An 18938-nucleotide genomic window follows, 5' to 3' on the forward strand; every position below is an offset into this window, starting at 1 on the left:
GAGTGGCACAGGGGAGGTAGTGGCCTGAGAACTGTGAAACAAAGAGTTAGCCCCAAGCTACCTTTGATCAAATTAAAAAGAGACCTCTCTTCCTATCTGACAGGTGAAGCCAGGGCTGGAGTTCACTGCCTGTCCACCTCCTCTACCAGGCACCATTGTGCCACCAACAACACGAACAACTGTGCAGGACCCTGGTGAAAGGGCAGAGGCAGCCTTAAGATGGTCGCCTGGTGGATTGGGGATGAAGAATGGTAAGGGTGCTGTGATAGGGAGAATAATGGAAAGCAGGGCCCGGTGTGCTTTTTGTTTTACAGTTTTCTAAATAGAAGGGATTGATGAGGGACTAACATCCACCTTCTGATTTCAGCTAAAACATCCTATATGTCCTGTCCTGAGCTAATGTTCCAGAAAGCCCCTCAGTGGTAACTTTTTTTTTCCTGTCTTAAGAGTCCTCTACCAAAAGCTTCAAACAAGACAGGAATTGACATATCCCAGCACCTGAGCTGAGTAAGCCCAGCTCCCTGCAAGTCTGGCATGCTGTAAGCCTCATTTCCACCATACCAGGATCACTCGTGGGGCAGTGGCTGGGTAGCGGTAATCACTCATGACACCTTAGGTCACAGCTCTAACCATTAGAGAGTACTGCCTACATAGTCATTCATTCACTCCTTTATTCAAAAAATATCAATTTGATGTAATCTGCTAGTAAGGACTTAGGCTCAAGTCCTTACTGAGCGCCTATCCTATAAACATTATAACCTATAAAAAAATTCTCATAAAAATCAAAGCATATCTTTCTGTGCACGGTGATCAATCCTGTTTCACAGTGACCCACCCATCAGTGAATCACATATATACTAAGTGACTGAACTATGAACACATTACAGACACACTACTGTCTTATGGTAGGGATGTTACTCATGTCTACAACAGAAGGCTCTTCTGATGTTTGCCTGGGACAGCAGAACGCTAGTGTTTTCTACATCTAACTAGAACTTTCCGCCATATATTTTTATCCAATTGGTACGGGATGTTCAGGACCATGAAAAGATGAATGTAATGACTTTTTCATGTCCAGACTGGATTTTTTTCCCCCGTTCATTTGTCTTTTTACATAATCTCACTGTGGCCTGACTCTCTTACTGAATTCTTAATTACCCCTCTTGTCAAACCATGCCTCTAGACTCGCGTGCATAAATTAAACTTCATGCACGCATATGCAGGCCGTGTGTACTGCCTACTAAAGGAAGCAACATAAACAAATTAAAGGCACATTTTAACGGCCTCCGAGTTCCGTGTCACAGCGGTAATAGGTGCTGCACTGCACGGAGTGACCGCAGCGATTCTGGGCGGTCTGGGTCTGCAAGCAGAGCACAGCCCGGCCGTGCCAGCCGCACCCTGCAGGGCTCTTTCCGCGGGCTCCCTCGCCGCCGCCGGGTGGCACAACTCCGGGGCGCGGCGGCTGCGTGACTGCCTGCACTTCGCCGCCCGGCGCTGCGGTTACTCAGGCTGATCTCATCGCCGCCGTCACGACAGCGCTTCCCCTCGCCCGCACGCGCGTGGGGGCGGGGGCGCTGCGGCAGTGACGGCCCGTCCCCTGCTCCGGGGCGGCGCCGACGTCAGCGGTGCCCGCGACCCCCGCCCGGGTGTCTGCGCGCCGCGCGGGGCCGGAACTGACCGGGCCGCGTCCCCGCGGGGTCAGGCTGGCCTGCACGCGACGCCGTCTCCGGCGGGCCGCCCGGGCAGCGCACGCGAGCGGCCGGCGGGCGCCGGGTTGCGTGACCCGCCTGCGCGCGGCCGCACGCACTGGCCCCGGGGCCCCGCCCGCGGTGGCAGGTGCAGGGCGGCGCCCGCGGAGCTGTCACGCGATGGCTCAGGCCGGCGCGGGTCCCCGCGGCCCCCGGCCGTCAGCTCGAGGGTGACGCCGGCCCTCGGGCCCGCCCCGACAGATGTGCGAAAGGCGTCGGGAGCCGGGGCAGCTTTCCGGGAAAGCTGGGTTAGGAGGCGCGCCAGCGCGGTTCGCGTGACAGGCTTACAGAGAAAGGAACGGGGCGCGGAGGGCAGCCTCGGGACGCAGGCTTATCCACTCTGCACCAGGCTGGTAATACAGGAACAGAGTGTGACTGCACTTGCTGCCCTTGGTCCCAGAAGCGTAGGTGTACTGACTGGTCACCTTGGCACACTAACTGGAGAGACCTCTTCTACAAGCCCCAAGGGCATTAAGAAAGAACAGCGTTGTAAGACCCCAGACTCTTAAGTTTGTTCTCAAGATCATGTCAGCAAAAAGTGATTTTGCAGTTACCTCTACATGATTTGAATGTTTGTAGATTTGCAGATACATCACGTTAGGAGGGCAAGACAAATGACACCGACACAGTTCAACAGAGCCACCCCCTTCACGGAAAGCTCAGAAGATTACACGAGTTTATTTTTTATTAATTTAAACTTTGCTTTGGTGAATCTGTGATCCCTCATCTATTTCCCTTTTATTACCATTTGGCCTGTGATGCCCAGTTAAACAGTTATTTTTGTTATTCAAAAACATCCATTGCAGGAGGGGGTAATTCTCAGGGGTTAGGACACTTACTTACCATACTCCTAAGAAGCTTTTCTCCTTAGGAGAAAACGTGTATTCTCCTCTCATTACCATTTGTGGGAGGAGAGCAAGAGTCACTGCTTAATTTTAAATCTTCTCCTAGCTCATTCTGATTCTCACTTAAATGTATGTACGAAATGTTTATTTTGACTGCCCAGCACATTTCTTTTCTTCTGGAACAGGACTGTCCCTCCCTGGATTCTCCTCCTCAGGTGGTGTGATTTAGAAAGGGAGGTGTCAGACAGTCAGGTCTTGCCTGCCTGGCCCCCTAGGAGTGGTTCAGGCTGGCCTCAGTGAGTTGGTCAAGGGATTGGCATGTAACTCAAGGTGTGCCAAAGAAAGTTATTTCCTGGCATTCTCCTAACTGGAGGTTGGGGGAACAGAAGCAGGCTGTCTTCCTCTTGGTGGCAAAGCTGCCCTGCTATGTGCAGTGGCTGCCAGCTATAAGAGAACGGAGAGCCAGCTTTCACTCATGGCAGATTTGAAGGACTAAGCCTCTCTATGGCCTTCTAGGAGTTCCAAATCAGTAGTTGAGTTTCAAAGCAGCCCTGGTTTCCACTTTGCTCAAACTGTCTACCTCTTCCCTTGGCTGTTGGGTCCCTTCATATTGTAATAAAACATACACTTTAGAAATAATAACCTGTGTATTCAGAATGTCCGTTAGAACTATTTTAAGTATTAATTTAACTTGCTTTTTCCTCTCTAGAGCTACATATTGCAACATTCTCACTTAAGGACAGCATCGTCCTAATAGCTGTGCAATCTTGTTTGCACAAATCAAATTATTTCACATTTTAGTATTTCCAGTTTTTAAACATTATAAATAAGATTGATGGACAGTATGTACATATGCTAATAAGAACTTTCCAAAAGCTTCCAACGACCTTTCTCTTGGAGCCTTTTTAGTCAGAATTGGGTCACAGGCTCCTTCCTGATTTAATCTCTGGCAAGGGGTAAGGGCAGTTGAAGTGACTTAATCTGAACTCACTCCTGAACTTGGGTTGATTCACATGTGTTTGGGGACAGGGTAAAGGATCAGGGTAAAGAAATTAGGATTCCTGAAAAAAAAAAAAAGGGGTGGGATCAACTGTTCACTACCATAATTTTGAAACTTTTAAGAGGTTTAAAATGTAATAAGTGTACTATTTTTTCCCCTAAGAGTGATGTTTAAGAATGCTAGTTGCTCTACACCCTTGAGAACCAGACTATTATAGTTATTATAATCTCATCTTCATCTGTTTGATAGATCTGATAATAATGCTTGATATTTCATATTAGTAGTTAGTAACATCTTTATGATGATTCCCAACTCCTCAATGGCATTAAAACTTTCTAAAGAGACATAATAAAATGACAAGAAAACTGCTCTACTTTGTTTCCTAGAAATTCATTAGCCACTTAAAATTATAGGCACAGAAATATGAACTTCATCTCAACAAAGGAGATGAAGTTTTGCCACTTACCAAAACAAGCATTGAGTTAATCTTAAGATTCTTCACTAGAGTTCTATGAAAAATTTCAGAAATAAGCAGTAATTTTGTTAAACACACAAACACTAAATTCTACAAAAGTTTTTTAAATGCATAAGGCAGTTATTAATTCTCAGTCTTCGAATGAATTAACATTCATTAAGGATTAGTCATAGGTCAGATTTTGGATACTAAATTTAATGAGGTATTTGGGTAATTTACATTACAGATTAATCTCTTAAAGAGTTATCAGGACCATATTTTTAAAAAAATATTTTTAGTTGTAAACACACAGTAATTTTATTTTTATGTGGTGCTGAGGCTCGAACCCAGTGCCTTACACATGCAAGACAAGTGCTTTACCACTGAGCTACAGCCCCAGTCCTCAGGGCCTCACTATAAGAGTATTAAGTTTGCGCCACTAGAGCTTTATTTCTTTTGTTTGAAAACATATTCGTGTAACAGATATCATATTTGTCACATAGTACATTTTTGGATAAAGCTCTTATTGATAGAAAATAGGCCACAAGGAATTAATTTACAATCATCAAATGTTTTGCTGTAGTGTATGAGTTAAAGTTCAAGAGCAGATTTTTTTCATGTAAGGGCCTAACTCATGTCACTGGAGATTTTGTTCAATGACCATATTCTCAAGGCTCATAGATTTTGGGTTGGGCACAGTTTATTCCCACATGGGTGACAAGGCATTTGAACCCCTATGAGAAATGCCATTGAAACACTGTTCCTGTATTTCATTATGTGCTCAGGTTTACACTTAATTTAAACTTATAAATAATCGTTTGTGGTCAAATTCATCTCCACACCAGTTTGGGGGGCTCAAATGTGCAATTTATAAAGCTGTCTAAAACTTTAAATTTGACAGCAGTTATATCTCTGGAAAAAAAAAATTCGACCTACATCTTGGTGGGAAGAAAATATATAGGGGTAAGCAAAACAAAGCAAGTGTTCTCATGTTCCGGTTTCCTGAATACAACCGGAAGTTGTATGGGAAAATGAGGAAAGTCTAGGACAAAGGTGTTTGCAGATTAGATGCTTTGTGGGTACATACATCTGCTTCGAATCCACGGTAGGCTGATGCCTCACAGGGACTGGTGTGCTGGCAGAGTCAACTAACACGCTATGTGAGGCCCAGGTGCTTCCACTTAGGCCCACATGGAGTCCAAGTGCACTTCTGTGCTCACATGTTGAGCCATGCCCTTGGCCACTTCCATCGTCTGGGTCAAAGTAAACAATAAGTACCATCTGACTGAGTGATGTTTGGAAGGATTCGCAATTAAATGAGACGTTGTCTATGAAGAGCCTGGCAAATACAAAGAGACCAATAAGTTTTTTTTTGTTGTTTTTTTTTTAATTTTGCATTTGCATTGGATAGAACCCAGAAATACCAATGAAAGCTGTGGTAGTTTCCAACCTGGGAGGCCTGTTTGCAACCATTTCATTCAAACTTTCAAGGGCACAGAGTTGCACCGTGTCATGGTTCACAGGATGAAAATAAAGTTGGGGTTAATTGTAATTTCTCATGCCCCCTCTGTACAGTCCTGGTGCTTACTTTAAAATTAGCTCTCTTGGGTAGACTTCCTGATGTTTTTATCAGACTTGTAAACAAAGTGCCTATCCTCATACTTGCTTTTCACAGGTGGAGGGGAAGGAGAGGAAGGAGCATAAGACAACCTAATGTAATGAGTGTGTCACTGACAAGGCCCTATAGGAAAAATATCTCAGATAAATTCCCTGCAGGAAAAAAAAAAAAAGCCAGTCATTGTGTTCTCATAAACCAACACAAAGGTCTGTAGGTCATGCAGTTATTCTAGGGTACTTCCTGTACTATCTCCTCCAAAAACTAGAGAGCATTTTTTTCTTGTAGGGGTCACTGTCCTACAGAGGAGAAACAATAAAGGGCCACAAGAGAAGTTAAAAGGAGCTCAATTTGGTTATTACTGGACTAATTTTGTAAGTCACAGTAAAAGTGAAACTGTGCTGACTTAAAAATTAAGAACATAGGCTAGGAGTTCAGCTCCATGGTAGAGTACTTCCACACAAGGGGGCCCAGATTGGATGGCCAGTGCAGAAACAAATAATTTAAGAACAGGATGATACTCAACTTTATCCAGTATGCCCAAGGATGGAAATATTTTAAATTGTACTTCAGTTCTAGAATGGCCAATCATGGAGCAGAAAAAGAGAGGTGAGGAAGATAAGAGAGAAACTTGGAAGAGATGGAGAAATTGAGGTAAACAGAGAACTGGGAAAAAATAACAAAGGACACACTTGGTGGCTTTATTTTTAAAAAATGATTGTGTAGCACTTGTCACATTTGTTTTTTTTTTTTTAATTATACTTGTGTTTTTGTTTTTTGCTACCCTTTTAAAAAGACTACTCTTTATAACTTACCAATTCTCTTTTCCTTTGAAATTCTTACTGGGTCTATCATGGTCCAAGTGAATTTGCTACAGTGATGAAAATGTCCTGTGTCTATTTAGTCTTACACAGTAGCCACACCTGACTACTGAGCACCTGAAATGTGGCTAGTGCAATCCAGCAATAGGATTTTAAAATCTACTTCATTTTATCTAAAAGTCACATGTGGATGATTGGAATGTGCAGGTCCAAGGGACATTTACAATGGAAAGAAAAATGGTGTCAAGAAGATGTGCAAATGAATAAGCACAGATGGAATTAAACTAGAGTGAATTATAGCCTTTCAGCCAGATATCTTCCCATCCTTAAAGTGTCATGTACACAAAGCACTCAACAAACATTATACTGCTAATCATTCTGCTGCATATGCTGTACCAAGGTGGTTCTGGTCAATGCTAGACCCCAGTGGTTCCTGAGAGATTATGAAGGCGTTGAGAGACTACTATCACCTAGTGGTGTCACAAGCCATGGTGATGTTTTAATGCAGCTCATTGCTTGGGTTGGTGATGATGCTGAGTGTCAGCACACCTGCTGTGCTTCTCCTAACATGTAGTGCACACATGTACAGGACACAACACCAGTTACTTGAAAAAGGCAACAAATGACGCTGTGATGGTTTATGTATTGTTATTCCATACTTAGATTATCATTTAGAATTATTCCTACTCACTAAAAATTTTAACACAGCATAGGTGTTACTTGGGCTCACTTCATGCATTTTGTATTTACCAAGTCTCTAAATCACATCATTTTTTTTCTTCTGCTTGACATAAATCGCCTGATGTTTTGTCATTGTGGCCCTAGGAATAATAGGTCGTGCCACAAGAACATATATACAGCATATAGTCTAGGCATGTAATAGGCTACCTGATCTAGGTTGACATAAACACACTCTGTGATATCTTAAGAACAAAATCTGGTCATTAAAAAATGTGAAGCTAGCTCAGAACACAGAGATCTTGTTTTAGATGTGCAAAGAACTAACTGGATGAATGATTTTTTGTGCCCTACAGCTAAAATTCCCACTGTTATAAAATGAGAACAGTCCCACCCTCACTATCCCTCAAAGAAGCATGAGGTGCATGGATAGCTCTGGAAGTTCTTTGTGCTGTGCTTGATCACTTGGCTGGCAGTTCTCTGCATCCGTTCTTTCTTCCATCCTTTAATTACTGCCTATCTTGCCCAGATAAGGAATACTCTTTAAGGAGTGGAAACAAAAGTCAATGTCAGGCAGTGGGGCAAAAGTCAGGTTAAGTGTCGATCTCCTAGACTTTCAGTGCCTGGAGGAACAAGGCTTTCAGGAAGTATTCAGTTCTCCACGCTGTCATTTGCACTAATAAACAGTTATCAACCAGCAGTTTGACCCCTGTACTAGCACTTCTCTGCGTCACTGGAGCACGTCGCTCTCTACAGGTGTCACTCACTTTATTCATAACGACTCAGCCTTATTTTCTTCAACAGTGTCTTTTCTCTACTAGCTAACGTAACTGTTTGCCTGGGTTTCCGGAAGAACTGCCCTTTGGACTCCACAGACTCCTCAAGGAGACCTGGACTGGGAATGCGTCACCAGTTAACCATGTCACTGGCAAGGGCAGCCGAGGTCAGTTACGACCGTCAGCTGGCCGTGGGTACGCAGTGCGGGGAGCCTAGCAGGTGGTCAGCAAGTACCTGTTTTACGAACGCAGGTGTGAAGAAGGGACGCCGCTCACGTGCCGCGGGGGCAGCCTTCTGTACAGAGGCGGGGACCGGGCGTCTCTGCATGGTGGCCGCACTGAGCGCGAGTTCGAGTCCAGGGCGAACGCCACGCCCACGTCCTCGCAGCAGCGCGGCGGCCAGCTTGCCGTGACCCCATGGCCTCCGCGGCCCGGCTGGGCACAGAGCCCGGCGCGCTGCCTCGTGTGCGGCGGGGCGGGGCCGAAACGAGCGCGGTCAGCCGAAGCGCTCGGCCGCTCTCTCGCGACGCCCGCAGACGCAGCGCTGCGCTTCCGCTTCGGGGCGGCGGAGGCGGGGGTCTGACGTCGCCGCTCTCTGACGTCAGGCCTGCGCGCCGCTGGTCGCCCGGGAGATTGAGCGCCGCGTCCCCGGCGGATGGCGGTCTAGGTGAGAGACGGCGGCGTCCCGCGGCGGCCCGGTCGGGTCCGGGACACGCTTCCGGGGCAGGGGCTGGGGACGCGCGCTCCGCTCTCGCCACCGGGAGCCTTCCGGCCGCGGCGGAGCGGAAGGCGACTCCCCATCGTGCCCTGGGGGCTGCCCCCGCTCCGGGAGGTCCGAGACCTGGCCGCCGCTCTGGCCGCCGCTCTGGCCGCACTGTGGGCGTCGTACCGGGCGGGAGCAGGGGCCCCGCCGACGCTGGAAGTGGGCCCGCAAGGAGAGCAGGTGCCGGAGCACCGCGGCGAAAGGTGTGAGACCCCAGTCAGCGCGCCCGGTGACCGCTTTCCATGTTGCCGGGAGCGCGGGAAGGCGAGCCCTGACTTTCTGGAGAAACGAAGGGTTTGTGAACGCCTTCTCTCTTCCTCTCAGAATGCAAGCAAATCTGTATAAAGACCCAGGAATGCTTTTCTGAGGACCTGGAAGCCATTTCTTTCAAATGCAAACATAAAAAAGAAAAGAAAGGAAAAAAAAGCAAACATCAAGGAAAACTGAGCCCCTTCTGCTTGACGCCTTAGAAGCTTATTTAGCCAGGACGCCCAACTCTTGGTTGTAACTACCTGCCTATGCTCCTTAGTGTGACGACAATTAGCTAGCACCAATTACCTGGTGGTAATTATAAACAATAATTAAAACTATAAAACAATATATAGCATTAAGTCCTCTTACGTGAGGACAAGTGACCGATTTTCTTGCGACATGTATGTAACGAACACGTGCATGTGTTTTCTTGGCCGTATAAAAAGAATGGGATTCTTTGTAGTCTCTTCACCAGATTGGCTGTGAGGAGCACTGAAATCTAGCTAAATGCTTCTTCAGTAATAAAACTTTTCTTTCTGCATTGTGGAGTTTTCTGGCTTGACAGAATATCTTATTTTTAGATTTTTCCTCAGTAATCAGAACCTGCCCATTCCTTCCATTGGTATAGTAAGGCCCTAAATTGGAATAGATTCATAAGTGATGAAGGTAACCTCTGCTAGTGCCTCTTGTTTGCATTATCGCTCAGATCCGGGATCTTAAATACTTTTATGAGTAATATTTAAAAAGATTTAGTAGGTCATTTTAGGAAGAAAGTCACTACCAATGAAATTGAAGATGTTACCATTTTATTTTACTAATAATGAGTCCACTATAAAATAGCAGAAATGAAAATAATGAACCTTACAGTCTTCAGCCAAATGACTGACGGTCTGCCAGACTTCAGGTTAGGTAGTTGGCCATTAAGTTTACTGTTATGCTTGACCTGGGTTAACTTTAAGAACCACATATAGTGTTATGTTTTATATGAGAAGACTATTCATTAGTTACTTGTTTTACATAGCAACTCACTGAAAAGAGAAATATTTGTGCTAACTGGGGATGAAGAATCCTCTTTTCAACCAGTGGTTGCATGCTTTACAAAAATAATGCCACAGCAGGATTTTATTTATTGATTGATTTGTCAACTACAATTTTCCTGCTATCCTTATTGTGGTTGGAGTTGTTCTCTCTGATAGCGCTCTGTGTGTTTCCGGTCTCTTTTGTCAAAATCCTTCCCTGACCAGAGGCAGAAAACCTCAATAAGTATCCACTAAATTCCTGCCCTACCTAACAGACAGGACATTTTTTCCCCCTGAACTCTTAGATTGCTCTTGTCCCTAACTCAGGACACCTTCTGTGCTGTGGAATCCTTTGCTGGTGTCATCTGACTTTCCACATCTTCCCCTTCTTTTTTTTTTTTTAAAGAGAGAGAGAGAGAGAGACAGAGAAAGAGAGAGAGAGAGAATTTTTTAATATTTATTTTTTTAGTTTTTGGCGGACACAACATCTTTGTTTGTATGTGGTGCTGAGGATCGAACCCGGGCTGCACGCATGCCAGGCAAGCGCGCTACCGCTTGAGCCATATCCCCAGCCCCACATCTTCCCCTTCTTAACTGCTTAGATATATATGAACAACTGTCACTCAGATTGGACTAGTTGCCCTTTCTCCATATTTGGGAAGGATTAAAGAAATAAAAAGAATGTGAAATGCTCCATTCATCCTCTGTGGTTTTATGAAAGTAGTGCTAGAGATTCTTATTGAATTTTTTTTTTTTAATTTAGTTGTAGGTGGGCACAATACCTTTTATTTTATTTATTTTTTTATGTGGTACTGAGGATTGTATTCAGTGCCTCAAATGTGCTAGGCAAGTTTTCTCTACCACTGAGCCACAATCCCAGCCCTAGAATTTTTTTTATTAGAAAATAAAAATCTGTTACAAGTAAAATATCTTTATGAAATTATAGAAATGTCCATCTTAAGTAAAACTGGCACTTGGCTTCTGATACTTGGATGACTTTTGAGTGCTTATGTGCCGATTTAATCTGGTAATTAAATATTGTTTCTGTACTTCATCAGTTTAAATGCTAATGGAGAAAACCCAAGTTGTACCTTCAACACTTAATTGATGAAACAAACATCTGTTGAAACAGTTATCCATCTCCCAAAACTTCTAAGAATTTATAAATCATCTTAATTTTCAATTTTCACATTATTTTATTTCTGACTATTGCCATCAATGTCTTTAGACTATTTTGCTTCAGAACTCTGAATTTTGGGAAATTATGGATCGTCACATTCCCATGCATGCTTTACCTGAAGAAATCCAAAAGGTATGATGTTATATTTTGTTATTACAACATAACATTAGAAACATTTTACCAATTAAATAATTCTAAAACACAGGGGAGTGACCTTAAAGGTTTTTAATTTTGTTTACAGAATCTTCAGTGAGTTGGTGGAATGGGAGAGGAAATAAGCACAGTGGACAGAACTGTAGAATTCAATTCAGTGCAAATAATATATGTTCCTCTAAAAGAAGACAAATAATTCCAGTGCAATACTTAACCAGGTGATTGTGGAGCCCTAGTGAAAATTAGAAATGCCCATGTTCATAACTTCTTACGATGCTAAGTTTGTCTCTATGTAGTGCCCTTACTTTTTTTTTTTTTGTTCTAGGGATTGAACCCAGGGACGCTTAACCTCTGAGCCAAATACCCAGCCCTTTTTATATTTTATGTATAGCTAGGGTCTTGCTAAGTTGCTTAGGGCCTTGATAAGTTGCTGAGGCAAGTTGCTGAGGCTGGCTTTGAACTCTGGATCCTCCTGCCTTAGCCTCCCAGGATGCTAGGACTACAGGCACGTGCCACTGCACTGGTGCTTACGTTGATTTTTGACATGTACTGTGTGCCAGGCACTGTATTAAGCCCTTTAATGTGTATCACACATTTAATCTGGATAGCAATCCATTCTTCACTGTTGCTATGCTATTATCATCCCTGTTAGGTCACATCTGTCCTTAGGCAAAAGCATTTCTTACATATTTAGTTTGGCAATCCATACATCGTTAGTAGAATAATTTTCTAAATATTTTTGGAAAATTATCGACATTGTGAGTTTAAACTTCAGACCTTAGCTATTATTAATCATATAGGTTTTTCAATAAATTACAGGCAACTCTTAAATAATTGATTTATTACCTTTTAAATGGAAATTACAGTCAGCTGTCAGATATGCTTTGGTCCATTGTGCATGTTGCTTTGAGCTGCCTGTTTTTATTCTTACTGCATGTCCTTCAGATTTGTATAAACTGCAAATTAGCAGAAATTCTAAGGAAAGTCCAGTTATAAAAAAATCATATAAATTGTCGCACCTAGTTTTTGAAGTTAAGTGTAAAGTGGTGAGCATGGGGAGCACTTAGCTGGGCTTCTGCTCATCTGAGAAATGGTGCTTACGTGTGTTTGCAGATATGGAATGTCCTTGCCTGAACTGAGTTCCCTCCACTTGTAGAATACTTGGAGGTTTAAAAAGCAAAGCAAAACAAAACAAAACAAAATCTACAAAGGTCATAATCACTTCAGATCCTAATCACCTGTCAAAAAGAAGATATAAAGTGACATTAGAATAATCCTCTGGAGCTGGAGTTGTAGCTCAGTGGTAGAGCGCTTCCTCGCATGTGACAAGCCTGGGTTCGATCCTCACCATCACATAATAAATAAATAAATAAAGGTATTGTGTCCATCTACAACAACAACAATAAAATTTAAAAATTAACCCTCTGTTAGACAGTATGTGATTTAAGTTCCATATTACTAGTCCCTGTTAAGAGAATGGAGAAGGTGGAAAGAAGAATCCTGAATATTCGGGTAGTCAAAGGGCAGCTTTATATAGGACATGGAACTGTGTTACTGGTCCTTGGAGGATATATCTGTAGGCCAAAGGCACAGAAACTTTCTGGTGAGAAAAAGATAGCCAGGCTAGACAATGTGTAATAACTTTAGTGCTTTGAATGCATAAAACATTTATTTTAATGAGTTGAAGAGTGTATGTTCTCTTGGGCACTTTAAATTGTTTTAAAAATGCCAAAACCAAGCATTTTATGAATCTGTAGTTAGACTCTAAAGCAGGAATGGCCAGCAGCTGTTGAGGCAGTGCAGAGAAATAGGGACACCTGGAGGGGCTCAGCTGCCCACTTCCCTGGACAAGTGTGCTGGTTGTAGCTTTCATCCTACCCAGTCTTTAGAACTTGAAATCTTCCAGCCTAAGTTAGACACATTTATACAAAAAGTATTTGTTATGCTTGTTATATATCTGGATGCTTGAGTATAAGTCAGCCGAAATGTGTTCATGCTTCCCAAAGCTTATAAAAATAGTTTTTAAAAATAAACATTTGTTTTCCATAACTTCTTACTTATGTTTGATTTGTCTACATTGTCCATAATTTAATTAGTTTAATTGCCTAGTTATTGGGCAATATATCTATTTAGTCAGCTTGCATATATTACTTTATACAGAACCATGTAAAATATATGGATATACAGGTTGAGCATCCCTAATTTGAAATCCAAGATGCTGCAAAATTCAAAACTTTTTGAAGGCCAATACTATGTTATAATTGAAAATTCCGTACCACAAAACTTTGTTTCAAGCACATTAAATATATTGTATAAAAATTATCTTATGACGTCATAAAAGGTAAATATGAAATCTAAATGAATTATTTATTTAGACTTTAGTTCCAAGATCACTGTTATGGTTTGGATCTGGAATATCCCCCAGAATCTCATGTGTTGAAGATTTAGTCCCAAAACAGCAGTGTCCAGGGGTGGTACTTTTGGGAGATGATTGGATCATGAGTACTGTAACCTAATCAGTGGATTAATCTATTTAGTGGGTTAACAATTTAAATGGATTACTGGGAGGAGGTGAAAACTGTAGGTCATGGGGCATGGTTAGAGGAAGTAGGTCACTGGGGGTATACCCTTTGGGTCTGTGTCTTGTCCCTCTCCCCCCCCCCCCCCCCAGCATTTCTCTTCCACCATGATGTTCTTCCTCATTTCAAGCACAGCGCAATGGATCCAGCCAGCTATTGATTAAAACCTGTGACACTCTGAGCCAAAATAAATTTTTCCTCCTTTAAGTTATTTGTGTCAAGTATTTTTGTTCACAACAATGAAAAGCTAACAATCTCATTATTTGTGTGTACTTATACCCACGTCTGAAAAAGATGAAATCTGAAATACTTCTGGTCCCTAGCATTTTACATAAGGGATAATTGGCCTGTATAGATTATAGTGGTATCAGGGACATTTCAGATTAGAACCAATGCATTTTTAAGATGAAGAAAAATAATATTTTCCACAATGGCTTGGAAAATGTGCTTTATTTCCTTATTGGAGAAAAAAATTGAGTTGGGTGTATCTGTGTGGTGATGGGTCTATTAAAGCTGTTCCCCCATTCTTTCCTGTTCTTGTGTTAAACTTTTTGTGTCACTGTATGTTGACTTCTCTTTCTAGAGAAACCCCTCCTTGTGCTTTCTTTCTGGCAGAGGCAAGGAAGTGTAGTGTAGGGGCAGAGAGGAGGAGGTGAGGGGCCTTTCTTATTTATTTTTTCTACTTTTGTTATGTGATATGGAAATATGGATGGTTGACACTTTAGAATGCAAAAATGGTTGTATTACATTATACTGTTTTTTAGCAAAATAAGTAGTGGGGAAAGGAGAATTGCAAGAAAATGTGAAGAAGTTAAGGAATGATGATAAGCTTCAGTTGGAGAATCCGCCACCTGCCTAGGAGGCAGATTGTTAAATCACCCTCCCCTGGTCACATATCTCAAGGGAACCTTAGGAAAGAAGACATGAGATAACCTTTGACTTCATTTCCTGGGTCTTTTTGCTTTTTATCATGATGTTTGACCAAACACAGAACTTCTAGAACTTCCATCCTCTTGCCTGGCTGAAGATGTAAGAGGCCATTGACTAGACAGGAAGGCCACTCTTGTCCTCTTTGTCTACTGCTGGATTGTACATTTCTGTTCTGTCTTTACTTAGACCATATCTCCAGATCTGCTCTTCTGTGGTCTGTGCAGATTCCTATCTCTCTGACCTCAGGTGATCAGCAGTGATGCTGGAATATTCATCCCTCATTCTGAAAGCAGAGTACAGTATCATTCTAAGTTTAAACAATTCATAATTTAAAACTAAAGTAATATAGGTCAGCCAAGTAATGATTCATTATCTCTCCCCTTCATGAATATCAGTTCACTTTAGAGACATGTGAAGTCCTCTTTTTAGAAAAAAACGAGTGAACAATTTTCCTTTGGCTATTTTTGCTGGGGTTCACAGGAGCAGCCAACACAACAGTAGCAAACTAGTAGAAAATTCAGTTCATTTGCACAAGCAAAATTGATCTCTTATTTTTAAAATGGTGACAAAATGAAGGCTTGTTATAGGATTTTAGTTTTAGGAGATCTTTCTTACCACATGACACAGTGAAATAAAGAGACCAGAATTGTTTATTTTGCACAATAGAAGTGGTGGTGCAGGACTGGAGAGCACACTGTTCCTTCTGGGTAGCAATCCCTTTCCCCAGCACAAACAGCTCATTCTGTCCTGTTTCAGTAATTTTAGTACTTTGGAACTTTAAAATTTATTCAGAATAACAGTTTTATATTTCCAAGCACAGATTGTCATTGCCAGAAAAAATAAACTTGATTTTCCAGGTCATTTTGGGCCATAGTGGCTAAGTTCAGATTTTGTGTTAAATGAGAGTAGTGGAAAACAGAAAATGGTCATGGAAATGTTAGACCATACATCCTGGAAAGTGGAGATATATGTGTATTTCTCTGTGTGGTATATTTTTAAGCAACTGTAGTTTTAAAACTTAATGACAAAAATGTAGTTATGAATTTGGAGAGATTGTTCACCTAATGTTTTGATCCAAAATAGTTCAGTAGGAAAAACAGTTTGTTTCCAGAATATTATTATGAGTCGTGAAAATTTTGTCAGTTTGTAGTCAAAACTACTTTTGCCAACTGGCCATAGAAGAGCATGAAGTTTACTAAGGTTTCCTAACAGAAAAGTAGGCATTGGGGGAAATATACTTTGGAAGCATATTTATGTAGATGTAAGTGTGTCATGTGTAATTATAGATTATGAAGCCTGATAGTGCTCATCAAAATATCTTTTTAAATTAATTTATGGTATTTTAATCCCAGATTGATTTATTTTTATTTTTATTGTTTGAATATTAAGCTTATTTTAAGATAATTGTAGGTTCATTTGCAGTTGTATGAAATCATACCTTGTATCCTTTCCTCGGCTTTCCCTGGGGTAACACTTGGCAAAACTAAAGAATAGTGTCACTTCCAGGATACTGACGATGGCTACAGCACAGTGGTTCCTCATGTGCCCTTCCTTCTCTAGCTGTATTCTCTACCACATTCCCGGTAGCTTCCCCAGTCTTCTTCCCTCCCTCCAGCCCAGGGCACTACCTTGGAACACTGATCTGAGGTTAAGTCATTTTGTTCTTTCAATAATGTTATTTAAATACAGTTCTGCATTTTGTAACCTTTTAGGATTGACTTCTTTTTACTCTGGAGCTTCATGTGGGTTATTGTTTATATTATTAGTTTATTTATTTTTATTGCTAGGTGGTATTCCATGTTGGGAGCACACCAATTTTTTCATTCACCTGCTGAAGAGTATCCGTGTTTCTTCTGGGTTTTGTCTGTTACATATAAAGCTGCTATGAACATTTGTTTATGGGGCTGTATGTTTTCATTCTCCTAGGATAAATGCCTAAGAGATTAATTGATAGGTTGTATGGTAGTTACATGTCGGGTTTTTGAAGATACTGCTAAGTCATTGCAGAGTGGCTATACCATTTTACACTCTTACCTGCAGTAGGTGAACGATCCAGCTTCTCCATGTTTTTGCTGGCATTTGAAGCTGTCACTAGTGAGCAGTGATAGATGTTGTGGTTTTAATTTGCGTTTTCCTGTGGCTAGTAATGTTGATTCTCTTATCTTGTGCTTATTTGGCATTGTATATTCTCCTCTGTGAAGTGTCTTCTCATGAATCTTTTGCTCATTTTTTAATTGGACTTTTTTAAACTGTTGAGTCTTGAGAATTTTTTACATAATGTAGGTACTGATCAGAATATGGTTTGATAATATTTTCTCATGGTCTATAGCTTTTTGTCATTTTCACAGTTTTTAATTATTATTTTTTTTGCAAAGCAAAAGTGTTTCATTTTGATGAAGTCCAGGTTATTAAATTTTCCATTTATGGGTCATGCTTTTGGTATCAAGAAGTTTTTTTTATAAGTATAAATGGAATGTTATTGCACTAAATTAACACATTTCAATACATAAATTTTTAGAAGTGTAAGAACTTTTTTTAAAATATTTTTCAGTTTTCAGTGGACACAACATCTTTTTTTAAATTTTATTTTATTATTTTTATGTGGTGCTGAGGATCGAACCCAGCGCCCCACGCATGCCAGGCGAGGGTGTTACCACTTGAGCCACATTCCCAGCCCTGTAAGAACTTTTTGACTAGTTTAGATCCAAAGTATTTCTCCTGTTCCTTTTCTAAAATCTTACTTTTATGTTTTACATGGTTCAATTTGAATGTACTCTTGCAACTAGGCATGAGGTATAGGTCCTTTTATTTATTTATTTTAACCTATGACTAGCCAATTGTACAAGCACATTTGTTGAAAAGGCTATCTTTCCTTCATTAAATTTCTTTTGTACCTTTAAAAAAATCAGTTTGGCATATTTATATAGCTTCATTTCTAGGTTTTGTATTCTGGTCCATCAATGTATGTTCTTTTCCTTCTGTCAGAACCATACAGTCTAGATTACTGTGACTATACAATATATCTTAAAATCAGATAGAGTGATCCCTCTCATTTTATTATTTTTTTTTTTTTCAGGATTGTTTTGGCTATTCTAGTTCCTTTGACTGACTTTCTATCTCCTCCTCCTATTATTATTATTATTATTATTTTGTGCTGGGGATTGAACCTGGGATGTTCTATCACTGAGCTACTTTCCCAGTCCTTTTTATTTTTAATTTTGAGACAGAGTCTTGCTAAGTTGCCCAGGCTGGCCTGGAACTTCCAGTCCTCCTGCCTCAACCTCTCAGTTGCTGGGATTATAGGCATGTGGCACTATACCTGCTTCCATATAAATTTGAGAATAATTATAACTGTATCTACAAAGCATCTTGCTGGGATTCTTGTAGGAATTGAATAATACCTACAAGAATTTTTTAATTGTAATATTTTGAGTTTTCCAACCCATAAACAGAGCATGTCTTTCCATTTATTTGGATCTTCAGTTTATTTCATTAGCATTTTGTTGTTTTCAGCATGTAAATCCTGTGCATATTTTGTTAGTTCTACACCTAAGTATTAAATTTTTTTTTGAGCAGTTGTAGTTGTTATTTTGTTATTTATTTATGCTGTGCTGGCCTCAAACCTTGGGCCTTTAGCGTTGCTAGTCGAGCACCCACTGCTGAGCTACATCCCCAGCCCTGAGGTCTGTATTTTAATTTCAGTGTTTTTGTGCTCATTGGAAATATATATAAGAACAATTAATTTTTCTACATGTACCTGAGTCATGCGGCCTTGCTAAACTACTAATTCTAAGTTTTGTTATAGATTCTTTGGAATTTTTTATGTAGACAATCATGTCATCTCAAATAGGAACAGTTTTATTTCTTCCTTCCAATATGTATGCCCTTTATTTCCCCTTCCTTCTTGCTTTAGCTACAACTTCCAATAGCCTGTTGAACAAGGGCAGTGAGAGTAGACATCTTTGCCTTTTTCCCAATCTTAGGGGAAAAGCACCTTAGACTCAGTATTAATAGAAGGTAGCTGTAGGTTCTTTGGATACTGCTTTTTGCTGGTTTGATTTTTAAATTGGTGCAGCAAGTTAATAAAGAGGAGCAGTCCTGATGGCCTAGAAAATGGTCAGGTGG

General features: G+C 41.1%; 1 protein-coding gene across 5 annotated transcripts in view; it reads left to right on the forward strand.

The window, feature by feature from the left end:
• The first annotated feature begins 8496 nt into the window (after positions 1–8496).
• Lekr1 (leucine, glutamate and lysine rich 1) overlaps positions 8497–18938 on the forward strand; it is a 169511-nt gene continuing 159069 nt past the window's right edge. The window contains exons 1-2 of one of the 5 annotated variants that reach the window (XM_058574972.1): positions 8533–8604; positions 11200–11283. In XM_058574972.1, the coding sequence (XP_058430955.1) occupies positions 11236–11283 (48 nt within the window). In that variant the 5' untranslated portion in view covers positions 8533–8604; positions 11200–11235. Of the gene's footprint in view, positions 8605–8796; positions 8995–11199; positions 11284–18938 lie in introns of those variants that run through there. The other 4 variants (XM_046431682.2, XM_058574973.1, XM_046431681.2 and 1 more) reach the window with 4 other exon arrangements.

This window comes from Marmota monax, unplaced genomic scaffold (assembly GCF_021218885.2).
Source record: "Marmota monax isolate L192 unplaced genomic scaffold, Marmota_monax_Labrador192_F-V1.1 WCK01_AAM20220418_F8-fsc00022, whole genome shotgun sequence".
Taxonomy (NCBI): domain Eukaryota; kingdom Metazoa; phylum Chordata; class Mammalia; order Rodentia; family Sciuridae; genus Marmota; species Marmota monax.